General features: G+C 38.5%; 1 protein-coding gene and 1 pseudogene across 9 annotated transcripts in view; one reads left to right on the top strand and one right to left on the bottom strand.

Annotated features, from left to right (window-relative positions):
- Positions 1–222: 222 nt before the first annotated feature.
- BCAT1 (branched chain amino acid transaminase 1) overlaps positions 223–23,680 on the bottom strand; it is a 110,017-nt gene continuing 86,559 nt past the window's right edge. For all 8 annotated transcript variants that reach the window (XM_082351999.1, XM_082351996.1, XM_082351997.1 and 5 more), the window contains 4 exons: positions 21,825–21,910; positions 19,094–19,234; positions 15,353–15,427; positions 223–6,440 (listed from right to left, as the gene is read on the bottom strand). In XM_082351999.1, coding sequence (XP_082208125.1) covers positions 6,399–6,440; positions 15,353–15,427; positions 19,094–19,234; positions 21,825–21,910 — 344 coding nt within the window. In that variant the 3' untranslated portion in view covers positions 223–6,398. The remainder of the gene's footprint in view (positions 6,441–15,352; positions 15,428–19,093; positions 19,235–21,824; positions 21,911–23,680) is intronic.
- LOC309609632 (MARCKS-related protein pseudogene) lies at positions 9,118–15,304 on the top strand (annotated as a pseudogene). The gene is made up of 2 exons: positions 9,118–9,148; positions 10,130–15,304. The product of its transcript is annotated as an MARCKS-related protein pseudogene (transcript).

The raw sequence follows: 23,680 nt of genomic DNA on the forward strand, positions 1-23,680 counted from the left end.
ATGTTTGAAAATATGAGACATATTTAGACTCTAGCCAGGGGTATGGTTTCAGGTCTTTCTGGTGTGCTTAATTCCTTCTCTCTCTCAAAGTCATTTTGGTTTAAAAACACCACACTACATTTACATCCCATGACCAAAAACCTTGGAACAACAAACGGTAATTAAGCATTATTATTTTATGCATTCAACAATGCTGATTTCAACAGACTACACAAACAGGAATCCTTGAAATTGTTTTATTGATGACAGAATCAGTGTATAATTTGATGAGGAACCTGTGAACAATAAAGAATATGTCTATTGCCAGCAAAATACAATGATTCCAGGTCCTTTAGACATTACAAATACAGTTCTTTCACACCAGATGGTTCATATGTAACAAAGCCATTTTAGAATGCTTAATTGTGCTTCTACAAAGCCTTCGAAGAATGAGGTAGTTTCCTTTACCCACCATATTTTCCACATTTCCATTATTACGCTTTCAGTGAGCTTAAATCCTTTTAACATAATCTTTAAACAATTGCTCATGAGAGCCAAGGCTTATTTATAAAATGTTTATTTCTTTCTACTTGATTATTCTTAAAGATAATCTCAAGAATCACGACACAACCAGAGAAATTTGAGACAAGCAATGGCTGGGGCTTTTTCATTACAATCAGACTTAGATGCAAGAGAACACATTCTAAAAATTCCATAGTTAAGCTGGTATTCTCCCATTTCTAACTATAAACTGATTTAAAAACTACCTCCTCACACTACTTTTCTCTCAGCCACCATATCAAGTAAGCACAGATTCTTCAGCATAGGGGGTTAGGCTCCATTTATTGGCTAACTATGGGATCATGCATTCTTTTACGTCAACAGGGGACCATCTGCAGAATTTATAGGTGCATACATATTAGCCAGCTTATCTTTAAAATTTCATTCAAAATCTACTTACTGCCATATTCTTGAATACCAACACTCTTCAAACACTTATCAGTGAAGTAGAAATTGAGGCAGGTTATTTGTATTCCTTTCTCGACCTTGAGAATGACTTTAATGACCATTGTGAAATTAACTTGAGGAAATAGCAGTGTGTTGTACATTTTAGTTAAAAACAAAATGATAATAATTCAACTAATTTCCAAATCAGTTAACCTTCACCAAGGAAAGGGGGATGGTGGCAAATAGTATTCCCAAGGGGAAAAAGAAGTCACAATCTACTCCTTGCCACTTATTCTTTTATTCAGTCTCAAGAAGCTTCACAGATCTTAAAATAAAATGGTTGAAGAAATGACATAATAGATCTTATAGACTATGCAATTATAAAGTCTTAACCATATTGGTAGTAATCTAAAGTAGTTCCCATGTAACATGACCGTTAGATCATTATCTCAAGGTTATCTGATAAGCTGGCCACTATATTTAGTCACTTTCTAATTGGCACTATTTGTACTTGGCACCTATGTTGAAAGCCGAAGATCCCGATGGCTGGCAGAATGAGGAAAGAGTTCTCTTGGACAGCACAGAAGCAAGTTCGACTTTTTGCCTTTCTTTCTCTACTACCATTTGTTCTTCCTCTGACATCTTCTGTAGTTACAATTGTCTCCATTCAATGATGGGTAACAAGGAACCTAGCCATTGTGACAGTGGACATGTAGAGAAAATACATGTCAATGATAATACATTTCAATTCATTCCCGTATCACAGCTCACAATTTTTACCATCCCAACAGTGGGTTCCATAGGTAGAACATTATGTAACTCATGTTTTAGACCTTATTAATCGGTATGTGGTATGCAAAACATACTTTCAGACAGAAAGTATACAAAGATTACTTAAAACTTCAATACTTGTATCCAGCAGATTTTAAAGACCACCTCATTTGCTTAGACTGAATTTCATGCCTTTATCATTCACTAAAGCAAATATGTTTACATATATCTGATCCCAGGGAATTATTTACCTCCAAACACTTGATATGTTTCTATTCTATTGATATGTTTCTTTATCACTTCCTCAAATTAATATCTGAGAAATTTTTTACTATGGTATGTATACTGAAGATGGAAAATAAATCACTTTCTTCTACCTTTGTACTTTTAAAAGAACTTTCTGGCAATGATAAAAAAGAATCTCTTTGCAATACTTTAAATGGCCTTTCTTTTAAAACCTCAAACTGTGAAAACCTGTTTAGTATTAAAGTTAGTCTTCCACCTGCTATTTTCTGAGTAGCTGTAATCCATCATTTTCAAGTCAACAGTCTCAACAGTTTGATTCATAATTGACATTTTCCAGAAAAAGTCACTCTAGGAACATTTTGTTTATTTCAATAATACCTGACTTTGAGTTTAAGATCAGCAAGGATGCTGTAATTTGAGGTGTTCTTTTGTTAGACGTACCATGACAACTTAACATCGCTCCAAAGGAATGCAGTTAACAAATGTACCAGGTTGGCAGTAAACAGTAAACCGGGAGGTAATTCACACCAAGAACCCTTAAATACTAATCTACTGAGTAGTTTCCCACGAGAGGAAAGAAAGGAATGGAAAAAAGGACATTATTTCTTTTAAAAATGAGATGAAAATGTTTATTGTGATTTCGTGATAGCACATCGATAACAGATGTGCTCTGACCTTTGTCTCCTTATCATCTAACTGTATTAAATATTACTTTTATATCTAAAACTTCAAGTAGGAGAGTATAAACTCCATGAGGGTAATGTCTGTATACTACTTATTTTCTAAAACTAACTTTCTAATCCCTACTGTGAGTTGTGTTAGACACATATTTGTGGGTACTCGATCAACATTTATCAAGTTAACTGATCCAATTAATTATAATCTCTGTGATCTTTGTCAATTAATAAGTAATGCTTATTGCAAGAGTGGTACTCTCTGCCTCCTCTTGTGAGGAGATATCTGGAAAACAGACAGCTGAACAAATTCTACTTGTGGCAAAACAAAGTGATAGGTGTTATAAACATCTACTAAAATTATGTACCAGGATTACTATTCATAACAAGTTTTTGCATATCCTAAATCCACATTAAAGGAATAATTCTTTGATCCTATTTAGAATCAGGACATGAAATCAAAGATCCCTCTTACAATGTTTCTCTAACCCCTGTCTAAGCTTTAGTGCAGCTCATGAATGTTTATTGCTCTAAATATTTTAGAAAATATCACTCATTGAAAGCGAATGAATGTTGTCGTTCCCTGCTTAAAATAGATTTTTCCCAATCATAAGGGTAAAGTGAACATATAATTTTAAAAAGGAACTTTAAAAGGAAAAATACAGTGATTGAGCACTAAGTGGGAATGGGGAAAATAAATAAGCTTATGTTGGCAGCTAATTTTATAGCACAAACTCCCTAAAGCAGAGCTGAAACCGAAGCTTTAATAAGAAGTTCCTACAATTCTTTTGACCAAGATATACTCATTAATTGCCTTTAAGTGCCCCAGAGTACTCTGATTTCAGGAAAGCTAGATATGATGAAGAGTTTTCACCCAGGGTGTATAATGTAGGCTTCCCAGATCTTCAGGAGGGCTGACATTGCCAAGTTATATAATCGATGTGACATTGCGCTTTCTTGCTACCTCTGATCTTTTTTTTTTTAATCTCGTGACAATCTTTTGAGAAAAGAATAAACGGTGTTTACCAGGTAGAAAAAAAAGTGATTCCCTAACAAGTTTTCTCAGTCATTTATTCCTCTTTCCCTTTTACTTTTCCTCTGTCCTTTTGAAAGTAAAGGTTTTATCAGGTATTACTAGTTTATTCAGTCCTGCAGGTTCTGGGGAGCACGATACACATCCCTGAAATGGACTCTTCTTTTGGCGTATCATGAGTTGAATCCTTGATAAATGACTGTAACAAAGAAAATTCCTAATAGCGAATAGCTTTAGGAAATGCTCAGGTTTTGTCTAATGCCTGAAAGCTTCATTTTAAAATCTTGGTTTCTACTGATGTGTTTTGAAAAAGGCTGATGAACTTGGTCTGAAATGTAAAAACTGAAAAAAAAGTGGAAGGAAGAGAACACGCAAAATAAGTTAATCATTGTCATTTTAAGTGCCACCAGTTCTGTTTATATTCATGCACATGTGAATTGCTGAATCCCATTTGATCGACCCAATTAAACATTAACTAATTGCAGCCAATTATGCAAATATCAGCAACAATATTAATTTGTTGATCTTTTTGAGCAGATTAGTCTCACATGTTCCTAATGCTAGCCTATCTTATGCCTTAAATGATCAATTAGTGTTACGATAACTAAGTCTTGAAGAATGGATAATTGCCTAGTTATAATGTGCCACTCTTGCTGTATTAATCCACTGCAATTAAACAAATAGTGCACAAGGAAAAAAGATGTGCAGTTGTTCCCTTTAAATCTATTTAACAAGTTAGTGTCAAAGTCAATTTCCTGTCTTATTACTTAAACGAGAATGGCAGATTGTGTTCTCTGTTTTAGGAGACCTTGTTTCCTTAAATGTACATCCTTCATCTTCAGAGTCTGGTAGAAAGGGCTTAAAATGCTCTTAAGGTTTGATGAAATAAATCACACAGACATAATGTCAAGACATATTGTTCTCCAACTCTTACAACGCACATGTCTTGCCATACTAAATTCAGAGATGCAAAGTATAAAATGTATTTGTGGCAAATAGATGATTTCCATTTCTCATAGGAATGTTGAGTCTGGCTATTATGGGCTACTTGACAGGTTAGAATTACCTTAAGTCATTTCTAGACTACAATATTGAAAATGAGGTCCCAGGATTTAGCCAAGGCAAATGTATACTCTTAGAATGCTACTTGGTGAACAAAGTTGTGCAGAGGATAGTTAAAGCACTTCAGCCCTACCTAAAAAGAACAGACTCTCCCAAGACTTCAGATCGCCAATTAAAAGCCCCCTAAAAGATATTTTTACCATTCCTTTTCATCTTATACTTCCCTCATTTTCATTTTACCGTTCCTATCTAAAAAGACTCTATGGCCAAAAGTCTTGGAAAAGAATCAAAGCCCCATTTGCTATGTGTTGCTAAATGCCTTAAGGAAAATTTTCCAGCACGTCAAAACTTTTAGAATTTTTTTCCTTGCTCTGAAAAGAGGATGAAATATGATCAGCAAGATGAAAGTTATTAGGACTAAAGGAAACCAAAATATAATGTCTGAGAGTTGACCTTCCAAGGGTAAATGTTTTCTATCAAGATTTGACTTTCCCCTAAATAAACCAGGATACAATTTAACTCATGGCTCCTAAACAAGGAAAATATCATCTATAATCACTCTCCCTGTACCCTAACCATGTGCTTATCCAATCCCCATCCAACAGAAATGAGCACCTATAAAACCAGAGTATAAAAACCAGAGTATATACCTCTTTGCTTTCTATCAAAAAACTAAATATGATTTATTCTGTATTTAACATAACATTTATGTGTTTAACACGTAACATATATCATTTCCATTTGGTTGATATGGTATCACAATCTCTCTAGAGCTATTACTTTAATTCCAAGACAGTCTTCAAATAAGAAATCATTCCTCCAACAAACTATGACTCTGAGCATCTCTAATGACTTAGCAGTCCATGGAAAATAAAGACAATATGAGGTAAATACAAAGTCAGAATCAATCACAAATTCTAATAAAGAGATTTCACAATATAGAAACAAAGAAGGTACACTTCTATAGAAGGTACATGTTCGTTCATTCATTCCTTGTTATGTGCCAGGAGGGGGATACAAAGATCTATAAGGCACAAGACCCTCAGTCTTGTAGTGAAGCCTGACCGCTGATTACAACACAATATGGAAAGGGCAGGGGTGGGCCTTGCTGATGCACCAGGAGAGCCTGGCGCAGACCGTGACATCAGGAAGGAGGGAGAGATTTTCCCTAAGATGGACTTAGGGGACCTGGAAAGAAATATGAGGGGAGGAAATCCAGTTTCTCAAAGTCTTGATTTAAAAAAAAAAAAAAAAAACCTTCTGAGGATGAAGATGTGTCGCAGGAAATGGTACCTATGAAAGTTACTCAGATCAGCTTTCAAACACAAAAAACACTCGCTTGGTTGAGGAGCAGAACGTAACTTATGCTAAAGAATAAACACTTTTTTATCTGATTGAAGTACCAAGGGAAGCACTCAGGTTATGGAGGAAAATTCTGCGCTTAGATGGCTTCCATTCTCATCTTTCTAGAGAAGGTAAGGTAAGCTTCTAGGAGCAAGTTTATAAACTACCACTGGATGATTGCAATTCATCTTCTCTGGCATGAGGAAACAATCGCCCTGGTAACACGGATAATACAAACTACATTATGCACAACTAAAAACAGATAGCCAAAGAAATTTCTCATAATTCAAATGCAACAGTCTGTCCCAAGAGCACACAAATGATAGCCTGTTCTTTTCCATTCAGGATACTGTGATTGTCCAGTCACTCTCTTCTCTTCCGTACTACAACAAAAGCAAGAAAACATGTTTCAGTGTAAAAGCTCACAGCGCAGGAATAGCTTATAAATAAACTTCATGACATAACCAACGTTGTACAAAAGGTTCACTTCTGTTTTGAACATTAAAAGCATATTCACATTGAAAATAAGACTATGTGTAAACAAATACCTGGAAAGAATCACAAATTTTATAATTATTGTGGAGCTCAGGTTTATAGCTGGTATAGGTCCCTTACATACGCCTTTTCATTGCCATTCTGTATTTAGCTTCTCAGATCATGTCCCCTTCCACATGAATTACCTCTTTAGTACTAATATAACTTGAGTTGAAATGAACACAAACATCAGAATTCCTGAACTGGAAAGAACATTAATGACCATCTAGCACGCAGGGGATGAGCCACATAAGTGGGGCTCTGGATTTCACTTCAGAGCAATTCCACTTCTACTGGTTTTATATAGTGGGATTCCAGGAAAGGTTTCATTTGCAGAAAATTTCTATGGCTTAAAAATCAAGTGTGAAGAGCAATGAACTTTTAAGCCCAGCTTCTCATTTAAGGACACTGAGGCTCAAGGAAACTCTTTAAAAAAAATTTTTATTGAAGTATAGTTGATTTACAATATTGTGTTAATTTCTGCGGTACAGCAAAATGATTCAATTATACATATATATATTCTTTTTCATATTTCTTTTCCATTATGGTTTATCACGGGATTTTTTTTTTAACTTTTTATTTTATATTGGAGTTTAGCCGATTAACAATGTTGTGATAGTTTCAGGTGCCCAGCAAAGGGACTTGGCCACATATACATGTATCCATTCTCCCCCAAACTCTCCTCCCATCCAGGCTGCCCCATAACATTGAGCAGAGTTCCCTGTGCTATACAGTAGGTCCTTGTTGATTACCCATTTAAAATATAGCAGTATATCACAGGATATTGAATATAGTTCCCTGTGCTATACAGTAGGACCTTGTTGCTTATCCATTCTACATATAATAGTTTGCATTTGCTAACCCCAAACTCCCAATCCATCCCTCCCCCACCCCACTGCCCACCTTGGCAACCACAAGTCTGTTCTCTTCTAGGAAGCTCTTAATCACAGCCCAGTTCTGCCTCTGTGCAATGCTATTCCTTCTACATCACAATGTCCTTGTGCTGGGTGCCTCTTAAAGAACTTTGAAGACCTCAGAGGGGACTTCCCTGGTGGTGCAGTGGTTAAGACTCCGTGCACCCAATGCAGGGGGCCTGGGTTCGATCCCTGGTCAGGGAACTAGATCCCACGTGTATGTCGCGACTAACATTTCATATGCCACAGCTAAGGAGCCCAAGAGCTGCAACTAAGGAGCTGCCTGCCGCAACTAAAGATCCAGCACAACCAAATTAATTAATTAATTAATAACAATAAATTATTATTAAAATAATTATAATAATTAATAATTTTTATTATTAAATATTTTAAATATTTAAATAATTAATAAAATAATTAAGAACTTTCAATAAGAAATTGAAAATTGAATTGGAAATTGAACATTATTAATAATTGTTATTAAAATAATTAATTATAATTATTATTAAAATAATAATAATAAAATAATTTTTAAAAATAATAAAAACAACTAAAGATCCAGCACAACCAAATTAATTAATTAATTAATAATAATAATAAAAAAAGACCTCGGAGAACAGAATCTATCAAATTGGTAAAAAAACTGGAAGCCAGGAATGGGTCCACCTACAACCTTCTGGTTTACATGAAAAGGAGAATGAAGGAAGCCCAATGACTATAAGTGACTTGCTTAATCCACATCAGAAAGGGTTGCCTAAAGACAGTGGCCCCCCACTGTTGACTCTGTTGATTAATGATGAACGCTGGATAAAACATTCCCAAATTCTGCCTGATTTATAAGATGGTGGCAACACAACTTGGGGGTAAGAGCAAAATATATATGTTTTATTTTTCTTATGCGGATTCCTATTAATACATCAGACACTTTAGTCATTAATAATAATTGGGTGTCAGCATATTGACATTTTAGCAGATCTTGTTACAAAACTTATGATTCATGACTACTATAATTTCATCTTGAATCTCACCAGTTAAAAGTGAATTTGCTTTCAATTAGTTGTTTTAGTTTTAAAAACAGTCAAGATCAATTTTCAATACGACAGTCATAGGCTGTGTAATTCTATGAACCTGCAGAATATGTGTTAAGGTTTATCTCTCTCATCCTATAATTTATGCTTTTATGTAAAATCATAGCATTCTGAGATGTATCCAAGAAATGTGATAATACAGGTAATTCATAATATCTAGACCTAGGTGGCTAACAATCACCTTTCATTTCAATGATGGATAATGTCATTTAATTTTCCAAGGCAAAATAACTCAGAGTAGAGATGACAGATTTTAGCAGGGATAGAAATTTTTCCTCAAGAGGTGTCCAGAGAAGCAGGGGCAAGAAAGCACTCATCTGCATGAGCCAGGCTGTCCTTATACCACTGGCAGTTTCGTTAACACAACCATAGTGGCAGTCCCACACCTTTAATGTTTGCAACGCAGCAAATCAAATCGAGCCTGTAGGATGGTCCTTTGAGCCCATGTGGAAGGCTCAGTGTGATACGCAGAATTTTTATCTTTTCATCAATTCCAATTAGAACACTGAACTAAAACATGACTAATGACAAGCTTATTACTTGCATTCAATGCATGTACGGCAAATTTTACAAGGCCTTTGCTAAAATACTTTTTACATTCAGCAGAAAATTCTTAGCAACATAAAAGGTGAATCTTCCCATCAGGTACTTACTCTCCACAAGGCCAATAAAAATATAACCAGCGCTGCTCACCAGGTAGCACTTTGCCATCCTGGTTCTAAATCGCCTTGATGGCCATGCAAAGCTCTGTGATCCCATAACAAGGGTAGAAGTGTGGATTAGGGAACAAGGAGGGGCTGGGAAGCTGGTCAAGGGACTGAGCCATCAAGGCAATCTGGAATGTTTACCAAGTCTGCACACAAAAGGGGTGGGGCTCTTTAACTTCCAGAACGAAAGTCATCAAGCTGTTCCACTGAAAACAAGAAAAATACAGTAACAACTAATGGTCATTTATTCTTACAAAGTTGTAGCCACTGGTGGGAAAACAGATTTTTGAAATTCTATCTGGTGACGTGCAATCAACACAGCTCCTGCTTCTACCCCATTCGGCTTCACTTATTTTAAACTACTGAAGATGTCCACCTCTGGGTCTTGGCAATCACTCCTCCCACTTTCAGAAATGGTAATAGCAGCACTGCTAGTTAGTCTACCATGCTACCCTGATATTTAAGACCCGGGTTCCAGCTTTTATCTGATCTTGACAGCAGTCTGGATGCGTATCTCACTTTGAAAAGACCTAAATCAGATTCTCTGAAGGTTTTTTTGAAAACTAATTTGACATTATTCAAGACCTTCCTCCCATCTCTTCTCAGAATGTGTTAATATGCAAAAGGCAACACATTTTTACTCTTTAGTACTTGCTTGGTGTGTCAATCACCCATTCATTCCTTTATTTAAGAAACATTAGTGAGTATGTACTATGGCCCAGGCCCTGTACCTAATACTAGGTTTACCAAAAGAGAATAAAACAATGCCCACCCTCAGACAACCACAGAACAACGATAAGTGTGTGACTAATTAGAACATAATTTAAAGGTCATACGTGGGGCATCCTGGCGCGGAGCGGGGCTGCAGCTCGGTCTCCCCCGCCAACCCTCCCCCTCAGGCGCCATCCCTCACCGGCCAGGCCCCCGCGACCGATCGATACGATCCACTGCGGCGCGAGCCCGGGGCAGCTCACAGGCAGCCAGAGCTCCTAGGCTCCCCGCGGCGACGTGACCGCCAAGGAGGCAGCCGGCGCTTCCCCCGCTCAGGTCAGCGGACAGGAGGACGGCCACGCGAAAAGCCATGCAGACTCATCCCCCAAAGGTGAAGGGGAGTCGCCCCCCGTGAACGGAACAGAGGAGGCAGAGGGGGCCACTGGCGATGCCATCGAGCCGGCACCCCCTAGCCAGGGCGCTGAGGCCAAGCGGGAGGTCCCGCCCAAGGAGACCCCCAAGAAGAAGAAATTCTCTTTCAAGAAGCCTTTCAAATTGAGCGGCCTGGCCTTCAAGAGAAATCGGAGGGAGGGGGCAGGGGATCCGTCTGCCTAGTCACCCACAGAGGAAGGGCAGGAGCAGGGGGGTCGGTGCCTGCGGAGGGGAAGGCACTGCCCAGGGAGGGAAGGCTGCCGCCACCTGCCAACCAAGAGCCAGGAGCCCCAGGCCACAGGGGAGAGGCTGGTGCTGCCTCCAAGGGAGGAGACACAGAAGAGGCAGGGCCCGGGCGTACAGCCAGCCACCGCTGGGGGCCCTACACCAGCGGGTGGGCAGAATGGGTAGCTGGGTGAGGGCACGTGGGTGATCTCTAAGCTGCAGAAAACTGCACTGTCCTTGTGGTCACTGCCTGGACCTGGTGCCCTGGCTGCCTTCCGGTGCCCAGAAAGGAAGGGGCTGTTGCCCCCTCGCCACGTTCCCTCTCCTCTTCTCCCTCCTGTGGATTCTCCCATCATCCATCTGGTCTTCCCCTTAAGGCCGGTTGAAGATGGTCCCTTGCAGTTTCCCAAGTTAGGTTAGTGATGTGAAATGCTCCCGCCCCGTCCCTACCTCCTTCCCTGTCCCCACCTGTGCAAAAGGCAATTGCTGGTTTTCTTCCCCAATTCTTTTCCAAGTAGGTGTTGTTTACTCCCCAAATCCCTGAGCCCCATGTAGGGGTGGCTACACTCCCAAACCCTGAGTGTCCAGCCTTCCCCTGTTGAGTTTTTAGTCTCGTGCTGTGCCTAGTGGCCCCTGGGCTGGGAAGGACACTGCCCGTCTAGGTTTTTATAAATGTCTTACTCAAGTTCAAACCTCCAGCTTGTGAATCAACTGTGTCTCTTTTTTGACTTGGTAAGCAAGTATTAAGCTTTGAGGTCGAGGGGAGGTATGTAATGTGAAACAACTTCTTGTTGTCTTTTTTTTTTCCCCCTCCCATTGTTGTAAATAACTTAATGGCCAAACCCCAGATTTGTAATTGTTTTTTCTCTAACTGCTAAAACCATTCTCTTCCACCTGGTTTTACTGTAACATTTGGAAAAGGAATAAATGTCATCCCATTAAAAAAAAAAAAGGTCACATGTGATCATCCCAGGGGCCGTGGAAGCTGGAGGATGAAGTAGCATTTAAGTGGGTGAATATGTGTTTGTACTGGGGGAAAGGGACGCTGTTCAAGAGACTGAAAAGATTCCTAAAGGAGATGTGACTCGAAGGATAACCAACACCTTATCAAGTGGGAAAACTGTAGAAGATACAGAAAGGCAGAAAGGAAGCAGCAGAGAGCAGAGCATATTGGACGACAGAGAAGACCCCAAATGGCAGCGGCAAAGGTGAATATGATGGTAACTGGAATAGCAAAGAGCAATGGGAGAGAGAGGAAACATGGGCAACGTGGCGATGTTCTCCAAGTTCAAGTTTGGTTAAGTATGAACACAGAAGTGTTTTTCTTTGTTGCGTTAAAAAAAAAAGAAGAAATAAAAAGAAAAACAAGTCTTCCCTGGTGGCGCAGTGGTTAAGAATCTGCCTGCCAATGCAGGGGACACAGGTTCGAGCCCTGGTCCGGGAAGATCCCACATGCCGTGGAGCAACTAGGCCCGTGTGCCACAACTACTGAGCCTGCGCTCTAGAGCCCGCGCGCCACAACTACTGAGCCCACGTGCCACAACTACTGAAACCCCCGCGCCTAGAGCCCGTGCTCCATGAGAAGCCACCGCAATGAGAAGCCTGTGCACCACAACGAAGAGTAGCCCCCCACTCGCTGCAACTAGAGAAAGCTCATGCGCAGCAACGAAGACCCAAAACAACCAAAAATAAACCATCAAACTTATTTAAAACAAAAACAAAAACAAAAAAATCCTGTCATCTGAAATGTCCCCGTTCTAAGAGGAATTTGTAGGGCAACCTAAGACCCAGGGAACTATGTGGATAATTAGCCAAATGGGATGAACACTCAACCTCAGAGATTCTTACTTGTATACAGAAGTACACAAGTTAAATAAAAATCTGATCTGTGGTTAAGAAGGTATTTTCCCCCTAGGTCACATTGTAGGAACCTTGAGGTTTTTTGGTTGTTGTTGCTGTCTTCTTCAATTCACCAGAGCACTTTGGAGGAAACATCACGTTTCCATGCAATGTCAAAGAGATCAAATGTAAAACATGATGCAATTCTACGCTTTTTCCTCAATAATTATACTTCAATTATTTTTCTTGGAGAGAAACAGACAATTTAGTAGCTTGGCTGACAGCACCAATTTGCCAGCTTGTAAGAGTAATTTCGAAACTGTAGGTTCCATGCCCACAGGCACAAAATAATTGAAGAAGAAAGAGGTGGTCTTAGATTCCAAATGGATGGTCCTTTGTTACTTAACAATTTGGAGCAGATTTGGTGCTTCTGGTTTGTAGTTTAATTCAGAATCCTTGTATTATCTCATGTATCCCCTTGTTTCTTTGTTCAGTATGGAGCTCTGAACGTATCATTAGTTTTTAGTGTTACTACCATTTATACTTTACTACCTAGACTATTAACTTCTTGGCCACAAGCACCAAGTTATATAGAGCATATACACAGGTAAGAGAAAAATGGTCTATTTCTTCTCATTTTCTGCTTCATATATAACTTTTATTTTTAAACCTTTTGATATGGTCTCACATTTAAACTGAATAAATTTGTCTTTCGTCTATATCAGTGTGCTTTGACCTCTCCAGTTTTTCGGTCACTTTTTCCACTACTCTACCACCAGCACCTGGAACTGCCTCTGGCACACAGTTTGTGCTCAATACTATGTATCTGTTGAATGAATGAATCAAAAACATTCACTTCCGTCACCTACATTCCTGGCTTCTGTAATCTTACTTTTAAAAATGCTCTTTCTGAGACCTCTTGTAATGACTTTGCATCTCGCCACAAAATTGTCTTTGGGCTTCCTTTACTCATACTTTAGGGTTCTGGGGCATATATGTTGTCACCATCTCAATGGGGATGACACACATTTCTGCTTTTGCCTTCCAAAGCTTCATGATTATATCAGCTCAACACCTCTACTTAGCTTTTTCTTCTAATTCCTATTTAATAGAGTTTAATTTTTCCCTCAGCCTCTTTGACTACTTTTCCTTTTCTTTTAATACATTACAACCAAATCCAGTAAGTTTAAATTTTCTTATTTCATATAATTTCTAAGAAGTAATCCTGAAATCTCCTGTTTTGTGTATTAACAAAAACTATAGACTATAGACTGAAACATGCTTTTCTGTACAATATGTTCAAGAAAATTCTCCAAAGTAATCTTTCCTTATCACTATAGCCACACTTCTTCCCCTCTTAAAAAATCTTTCAACTTCTGTTTTGGATAAAGGCTTTCACAATCTAGCCAATTATATAATTTTTTGTTCTGTTTATGTTTTTTATTGAGCAAAACACTAATAACTTATCTACTTTCATCAGATTTACCCAGACAACTCTAAAAATAAAAATACATGAACCATCCATGCAGAAATTTTTATTAAATTTCTTCGAATTACTTTGGATTGTTTCTATGTAGAAACCAACTCTGAATAAATTTTAAGTCTTCAATGTTAAGATACTCCTTTATTTAGCTTACAGAAAATTCCTATAGAACACTTCTATTGAAGAGTATAAGACAACTCATTGGTTCTAAAAGCACAATAATTTTCTTTTAATGCTATACATTTTGCATAAAAGTTGCTAAGTCTTCAAAAAACAGCATTTTCATCCAAAGTCCTCTGTAGGGACCTACTGCTTTCCCAACCAACTTTACATTTTTGCTTACTTTTTAAGACCCCATACCATTTGATGTCACCCAATCTATCAAACTTTATTTCACATTTCAATATGAATCTCAGCTCCCGTGGGTATTTTCACTGACTGGCAACGATGGCATCTGGGCTCAGCAAACTTTAGAACAATATCTTTTATAGGTGACCCAGGTTTACCTGGTATATGATATGTCTACCTAGAAAGACGCTTAACTGCCTGATGACATTACCGTAGATTGTTGCTCAGAAAAAACAGGCAAAACAAAGTTAGCGGTATTAAAAAATAGGTGTGCGCACTCTTTGACCTGATAATTACAATCCCAGGAATTTATCCTAAGGAAAAAATCAAGGATGCACTGTTTATAATAGTGAAAGAATTTCCAACAACTTAAATGTTCAATAATAAGATTTCTTTAAAAATTATGGTATATCAACATAGTGGAATTTAATTAAACTTTATACGTAGAATTTTAAAATTTACTGATATGAAAAAGCAAATGATTTATTAATTGAAAAAAAGCAGGTTAACAAAATTATGTATGATCCCACTGTCAGAAAAATATCTATCTAAAAATACATGAGTGCTTACAAAATACTGAAAGTTGAGATATCAAAAGTTAACTGATTTTATCTGTGATGTAATCACAGGTAATATTAGTTTTTTTCTGTGCTTTCTTCTACTTTAAAGTCTTTTCTTTTGTAAGAAGTCTGTTACACTTTTCATGAGATTTTTAAGTGTTATCAAAATTTATATACTTTTTAAAAATGTTAAGTAATTGAGTCCCTGACTATATATATATATATATTTTACCCCCTTCTTTCCTTCCGTTTTTTTTTTGTTTTTTTTAAACTGTGTATCTTTTTTCTCATTTCTGCTTTGCTCATGCCCACACATACTATTGGGAACATCTTCCTTAAATTTAATTTGTTGACCTCAGATGGTAGCAATTACTCTCTTCTCTCCACTGAAGTATGATTTGGTTCTAGTCTTTGAATGAAAAAAAGACAGCATTTTAAAAATAGAAGCCCTTACCTGAATATCAGTCAATTTGTCCAAGATGCGGCTTGCAAGCTTAGGCCCATTCTCCATAGTTGGGATGTGTATAGTCTATGAAAGAAAACCAGACACGAAATCATTTGAGGATATTCATGTACACAGTAACAACAAGTAAGAAACTCAGCAATTTTACTGAAATAAGGAATGGCACTATGGTAACCTCGTGGATGCTAGCTCCTTATGCCAAAGACTCATTTCTATTCTGAATTTGAATAAAAATGAACTAGCCAGTGATAGGTTGTTCGTTTCCTACCAACTGATGTCAGGGCACAACTGGTTTATATGTCAGCCTTCAGGCTGATTTGAGGAACCAATGAGAAGCAGGGGTACCTAGAATAGGGGCTAAACTTAAAGAACCCTACCTCTTCCAGCATCCTGAGAATCTACGAGGATGAATGATTAGCCTCCACATCTAACCCTCTTGGCAGGGAATGAGACCTCAAAAGATAGTGTGCGGCAAATTAAAGCAAGTCATTTCAGGGACATAAATTGAAGCAAGTCCATGTCTTCACAAAAGGGGCTGCCAAATCTGTCTGTTCTAAGCCAACCTTCCAGGGGCCACAAATTCCACAAAGTTGGACAGCATGGTTAAATTCAGGGCACACAGATTTTATGTGCCCTAATTTATACTTTGAGTCATGCCCATTCATGCCTCGCTGGCTTGCAGGCTTTTGATAGTTGGATTTTAGTAGAGAGTCCGTACTCTTACTTTTCTTATTATGCCCTTTAGGATAATAGGATAATTCGATGTACCTTTTGGCTCTGAATGGCCCCCTAAAACAAAACCATAAAAACGTGTTAAACTTGATTAACTTACTTCTAGAGGAGAAGTAATAATTGGACTTTAAAAATCTGACCTAATGACAATTTTAGTTCATTTAAAAAGTGGACTGATAATATATTACCTAGATATTACCATAGTAAAATGTGAAACAGTAGCTTTATAATCAGTGTAAGCATTCACATATAATAGAATAATTCATCTCCCTTGAAAAATCAATCTGTAGATGGAATTATGTCAGGAGCCAAGTTTGAAAATCTCAAGCAATGAAGCAACCACCATTAAAATTAGCAGGAAAAAGAAAAAATCAATCCACCCAGCTGAGGAAAAAATAATTATAATGTTGAATTTAAAAGCCAATAGAATAGAGATAAACCTATACACATATGGTCACCTTATCTTTGATAAAGGAGGCAAGAATATACAATAGAGAAAAGACAGCCTCTTCAATAAGTGGTGCTGGGATAACTGGACAGCTACATGTAAAAGAATGAAATTAGAACACTCCCTAACACCATACACAAAAATAAACTCAAAATGGATTAAAGAAATAAATGTAAGGCCAGACACTATCAAACTCTTAGAGGAAAACATAGGCAGAACACTCTATGACATAAATCACAGCAAGATCCTTTTTGACCCACCTCCTAGAGAAATGGAAATAAAAACAAAAATAAAACAAATGGGACCTAATGAAACTTAAAAGCTTTTGCACAGCAAAGGAAACCATAAACAAGATGAAAAGACAACCTCAGAATGGGAGAAAATATTTGCAAACGAAGCAATTGACAAAGGATTAATCTCCAAAATATACAAGTAGCTCATGCAGCTCCACATCAAAAAGACAAACAACCCAATCCAAAAATGGGCAGAAGACCTAAATAGACATTTCTCCAAAGAAGATATACAGATGGCCAACAAACACATGAAAGGATGCTCAACATCACTAATCACTAGAGAAAAGCAAATCAAAACTACAATGAGATATCACCTCACACCGGTCAGAATGGCCATCATCAAAAAATCTACAAACAATAAATGCTGGAGAGGATGCGGAGAAAAGGGAACCCTCTTGCACTGTTTGTGGGAATGTAAACTGATACCGCCACTATGGAGAACAGTATGGAGGTTCCTTAAAAAACTAAGAATAGAGCTACGTTATGATACAGCAATCCCACTACTGGGCATATACCCTGAGAAAACCATAATTCAAAAAGACACATGCACCCCAATATTCACCGAGACACTATTTACAATAGCCAGGACATGGATGCAACCTAAGTGTCCACTGACAGATGAATGGATAAAGAAGATGTGGCACATATATACAATGGAATATTACTCAGCCATAAAAAGAAACGAAATTGAGTTATTTGTAGTTAGGTGGATGGACCTAGAGTCTGTTCTACAGAGTGAAGTAAGTCAGAAAGAGAAAAACAAATACTGTATGCTAACACATATATATGGAATCTAAAAAAAAAAAAAAAAAAAAAAAAAGGTCATGAAGAACCTAGGGGCAAGACGGGAATAAAGACGCAGACCTACTAGAGAATGGACCTGAGGACACGGGGAGGGGGGAAGCGTAAGCTGGGACAAAGTGAGAGAGTGGTAGTGTATATACGGACATATATACACTACCAAATGTAAAATAGATAGCTAGTGGGAAGCAGTCGCCTAGCACAGGGAGATCAGCTCGGTGCTTTGTGACCAGCTAGAAGGGTGGGAGGCAGGGAGACACAAGAGGGAAGAGATATGGGGATATATGTATATGTATAGCTGATTCACTTTGTTCTAAAGCAGAAACTAACACACCACTGTAAAGCAATTATACTCCAATAAAAATGTCAAAAAACCCCCCCCCAAAAAAAACCAATAGAAGGGACTTCCCTGGTGGCGCAGTGGTTAAGAATCCGCCTGCCAATGCAGGGGACACAGGTTCGAGCCCTGGTCTGGGAAGATCCCACATGCCTCGGAGCAACTAAGCCCATACGCCACAACTACTGAGCCTGTGCTCTAGAGCCCATGAGCCACAACTACTGAGCCCGCGTGCCACAACTACTGAAGCCCATGGGCCTAGAGCCCGAGCTCTGCAACAAGAGAAGCCACTGCAATGAGAACCCACTCGCCGCAACAAGAGAAAGCCCACGTGCAACAATGAAGACCCAATGCAGCCAAAAACAAAAACAAAACAAACAAACAAAAACCAAAAAAACCAACAGAATTTGTATTTATTATGAGCAATTTAAGCCAATTCACATTATAAAAATAATGCCCACATGCCTCTGAATTATGAAGTTAGATGATGATGTTAACCATAAGTATTGGAGCTGTGTTGTAAAGAGGAAAGTAAAAAAACTAACAAGAAAATGGATGTACAGCACATATAAACAAGATTAATTTACTAGGAGGAAATTTCTTCAAACTAAATGCTTGAATTCCTTCTGAAAGATTTTAGTAAATGCATCAGGTTTGCCAAATGAAAATTTTTTATGAAGTGGTCTAATTAATGATGATGATGATGATGATGATGAAGATGAAAAATGTAGGAGTTGATCATTCAAATGAGTTTTCTTTAATAATTTGCTATTCCTACTCCAGTAGTTTAGAAGTACTTTTGGAAACCAGAGACTGAAATTTCACCTACTTGTAAAACCTTCCTTAGTGAGATGATAGAAAGAAATGAGTGTAAGTCTATTGGTACATCTCCAATCCCTAAACTGATGTAAGGCAGGTATGATAACGAACCACTGGAAAGATGAGTAAGTCATTTGCTAACACAAGTTCATCGGGACAAACTGCCACAGTTAACAGAACACCAAGTTATTTAAAAAATCCTTTGCATCCTGGGTCCAACTAGCACTTTGTCCACATATTTAAAGAAATAAATTATAGGCAAATGTTTGAAAATGATAGGAAGTGAAGAAACAGTGTCTTACCTCACCCTTGTACAGTATATTCGAAACTGGGCAAACAACACAGGCGGTACCAGAACCAAACATCTCCCTCACGCGGTTCTCCTCCACGGCTGTGGTCAGGTCGTCCATGGTGAGGTACCTCTCTGACACCTTAAATTCTCCCTGTTTGGAATAGAAATAAAAATAAATCTATTTTTAAGGAAAAGGCATACAAAAAATGCCCTGTGGTATGGACCATTCTACTTTACATTCTGACTGAACTCAGATAATGTCATAATTGTCCTTAGAGGGAAAGCTGGAGAGATCGACACCATCTTATTGAGAAACACACTGAGGTGCTAAGCAACCTACTCCAAGGTCACAGCATCTTTAAATGAGATGAGCAGAATATAAAATATAAGATCAGCATGATAGAGTACATGGTATGTTTTAATACATGCCTGCTTTTCTGCCTTTTATTTGTTATCATGGCCTAAGTCTCACAAGCTGATGCACCCCAAGTGCTACTTAATATGTATTCTAAACCCTATTTATCATAAGAGAAAATATATTATCCAATATTAATAATTATAGCTACCATTTACTGAGCATCCACCACACGCCACGTTCTCTAATTTTTAAGGTGGGTATTATCATCCCCATTTTACAGATGAGGAAATTAAAGTTCAAGGAGGCTGAGTGACACCCCGAAGGCCGGACAGCTAGTAAATGGCAGAAACTGGATTTGAACTCAGGTCTGGCTCCAAATTTGGTCCTCTTTCTACTGTTTCTTTCATGGAGTAGAAACAGAGACTGAATTTAAATATCTGAAACATTTCATTACTTTAAAACATAGATAGTGTATTTGGACTTTATTTGAGAAATTACATTGTATATTTTTTCTTCCTAAAGAAAATTCAGTCAACTTTATAGCAGCAATCCTCTTCCTTCTCTCTGATGCTGTATTAGGTTGAGTTTCATCATAGAAAGCTAAACTATTTATTTGCTCAAGGATAGGAAGTGGGAAAAAAAAATCTGATGCTTTTAAGCTATGTTTAAACTATCTGTTTAATACTCAATCTGTTTAACTCTCATTCTCCTGTGTTAGTGGTTAAAGTTCAAAGCTTGTCAGGAGGCTATTTGAATTAAGGGCAACAAAGAATGAATACATTTTTTTTAATAAGATGAGAGTATTTTTTAAAATCTACAAATCCACAACAGATAAAAATGGAAATCACAGACCTTGGCAAGGTTCAAAACATTAGAAGAAGAATGCATCATGCTGTAAGTATATTTGGAAGGGTAGGGAAATATGCCTGCAACAGAAATATGGCTTTTTGTAAGTTTCAACCTATCTCAGTCTGCAATTGCAATTAAGTTGTACAAAGGTAAATAAATAAATAAATAAATTCCAGAAAATCAGCCAGGTGAGAACAAGCTGAGTTCTGCGTTGTGGAAAAGAAAAGAAAAGAAAAAAAATCTCTTGTACATAAACAGAATTCTTTTTACTCTGCTTACCCTCACTTATTTTTGGACAATTTCCCCTATCTGGCAAATAGTGGTAACCCCCCGCATGCCTCTTGGCATTTATGTCTCACAGTTTTAAAAATAAATTATAGCTAAGGAGTCAGGAAGAAACTTCCTTCATAATAACCTATTTTTCATGCTAGCAAATCATTAGCGTGGGGGAATTTCCACTTGGAACTTCTCATCAAACCTTCTGTACTTGGTTGATTTTTCTCTTTAATAAAACAAAAATTACTGAGCTTGGAAAATACATCTTTCCAATTGAAAACACAATTAGGACAGGGCAAGCTGTTTGAAATTATACCAACAGTTTGTAAATGTCATGCCCAATGTGCCAGCCAGCATGTGGCAGTTGGGTCTTGTCTACTTCAGGGTTTTGTAGAATTATTTATAGCACATTTTCTCTATTTCCAAAGCCTTTTCCAGAGAAACTGTACTCTCGTAGATGTGTGTGTTTCTAAACATTTGTCCTATTAGCACTGTTTGACCACAGTCTGCTCAAAGCCTTTTTTTGTCCCTTGGAGACCATTTCAATACATGGGTCAAAAGTCCCATCCAGGAACCTTTGCCAGATTAATCAACTCATTCAACATTCATCTTGAATATGCTAAGTCATTTCCAATACCAAATGGTTTAACACACATGGCTGTGTCACTTGAATCAGAAAGGCTACCGAAAACAACTTTACATTTGCTTGAATGTTTAGATTTTAAAATAAGCATGTATGTGAAATTGGGAGGACAGGGGGCAGGAAGGAGGGAGAAAGAAGGCAGCAAAACTAATAATGTCATGTTAGTAAGCATTTATACGTCAGTAAAATTCTTTAACTTCTAGCATGGTTACACAGGAATAAATAGAGGAAGGGAAGGACTACGTACCACTGCCATTTGGAAACAACACACTCCAACTTGAAAAGTTAAAGGCTGGCGAAAAGGAAGCGCTCGTAGGATAAGCCAGATGAGTCGGTAGGAGACACCTGGTATAAAGCTTGAGACTAATACTAGAATACTTCTTCACTAGGATGACCTGCTAAACTAGTTTCTGCCTGCCCTCCCTACAAACAATACTTACTTGATAGTCTCGCCAAGACAGTCCTTCTAGAAGAGTTCTTTTCACTCAAGTTAAGATTTAAAGATTAGACAGCACTGGTTGGAACTACAGGATATTATTTCAACACTAAGCTGGACTTATTTTGATTACTTTTTGTTCCATGCTTATAAAAGTGGTTCATGTCAAAGGCACCCACCCAATTGTGTGCCAGGTCCAGGATGCTCTGCCTCGTCACTCCTGGAAGAATGATGCCATCTAGCGGAGGAGTTGCCAGTTCTTCCTCTGTCAATTAGAAATTGGAATAGTTTCAAACTTTATTAGCCATGCCTTTTATCAACAGCCATTAAAAAAAAAAAAAGTTTCTTGCAATTTTGCTGGTAATAAACATGAAAAGGAGGTCACCGTTCTGCATTGTCAAATTTTCCAAATCAACTCATACTTCAGGTGGATCCTCATGTTTAAAAAAAAAAAAAGGAACAAGAAAGGAAATCAGTCATCCTACCATCTTCAATTTACCCTTCACCTGTGAAAAATGAGATGGCTTCCCACTAACAAACAGTAAGAGTTATAAAATACTCTTAAGAGGAACATTCCAAAGTCAAAATTTACCTTAGTGGATTAAAGCTGGTTAGTAATTAGGATAATGTAGATAGACCCTTACTCAGAAACACTGGGCATTACCGAACCTTCTATGAATACTGTGGAGAAATCCAGCCCTAAGAGGTGTGCGTGCCCACTCAGGCCATCACTGCTCCCACACTGGCCTTCGACAAGTCTACCCAGAGTGATTTTCAAGCCTGGTGAACTATCCACATCAAATATGGAGATGTTGACTTCACCCTCTGAGGTTCAGACGTAATGGGCTCAGGCATGTATATGGCTAACAAAGAAATAATAAAGAAAGAAGGCGCTTCCTTGGTGGTGCAGTGGTTAAGAATCCGCCTGCCAATGTAGGGGACACGGGTTCGAGCCCTGGTCCGGGAAGATCCCACATGCCGCAGAGCAACTAAGCCCGTGCGCCACAACGACTGAGCCTGCGCTCTAGAGCCTGCAAGTCACAACTACTGAGCCCGCAAGCCTAGAGCCCGTGCTCTGCAACAAGAGAAGCCACGGCAATGAGAAAGCTGCGCACCGCAACAAAGAGTAGCCCCCGCTTGCCGCAACTAGAGAAAGCCTGCACACAGCAACGAAGACCCAATGCAGCCAAAAATAAATAAATAAAATAAATAAGTTAAAAAAAAAAAAAAAGAAGGAAAAAAAGAAATCCAAAAAACCCAAAATAACACTTCACGGGTGACTCACAGACCCAAGGCCCAGACACTGGTCTACTCTGAGAATGACCGCAGACACTCCCAACCGTGGCGAGGGCTGGCATTATGACCAGTCTGCAGAAGTCAGTGTGGTCTGCCGGCCACAAAGCCTCCTTACAGAAGGATGCCTCTGGTACTCAACATCCGCCCTCCTCCTCACCTCTGGCACCCAGGAAGCTGAATCCAGTGAGAAATTCAAACCTTCCACCATCACTTTATATACATGTTGAGCCTTGTAACGGATGATGGGTTGCCCATCACATGTCTGCAGAGGAATTCACAAGGGATGCTGGAAAGGACCACCGGGTAGCTAAAGCAGTGTAGAAATCAGTCTTTGAGCTCTAAAGCCATTTGATGCAGGCAAAAAAGACTTTAGAAATCACCTGGTGCAATCCTTATTTTATAGACGCAGAAACTGAGGCCCTAAAAACATAAGTGACTTGCCAAGGTTGGTGACACTGGGGGACAGTCAGGACCAGAGCCTAAGTCTCCCAACACTGTGGCCACCGCCCTTTCTTTCGTAAACTGTGGTCTGAGCTCACCCGCTCCACTGTGGCCACATCAGACATCCTCAACAACCCGGCTCTCTGGAAGACCGAAACTCTTATGTTCATTCCTGTGTTCCCAAAACTCAGCAATGTGCCTGGCCCTGAGTGGTATGTAATAAATGTTTTTGAATAAGAAAATAAATGAATAATCCTTTTTGCTAGGATACAGCAGTATGATTTCTTTGAATTTTATT

This window comes from Balaenoptera borealis (assembly GCF_965194805.1).
Source record: "Balaenoptera borealis genome assembly, chromosome: 13".
NCBI lineage: Eukaryota > Metazoa > Chordata > Mammalia > Artiodactyla > Balaenopteridae > Balaenoptera > Balaenoptera borealis.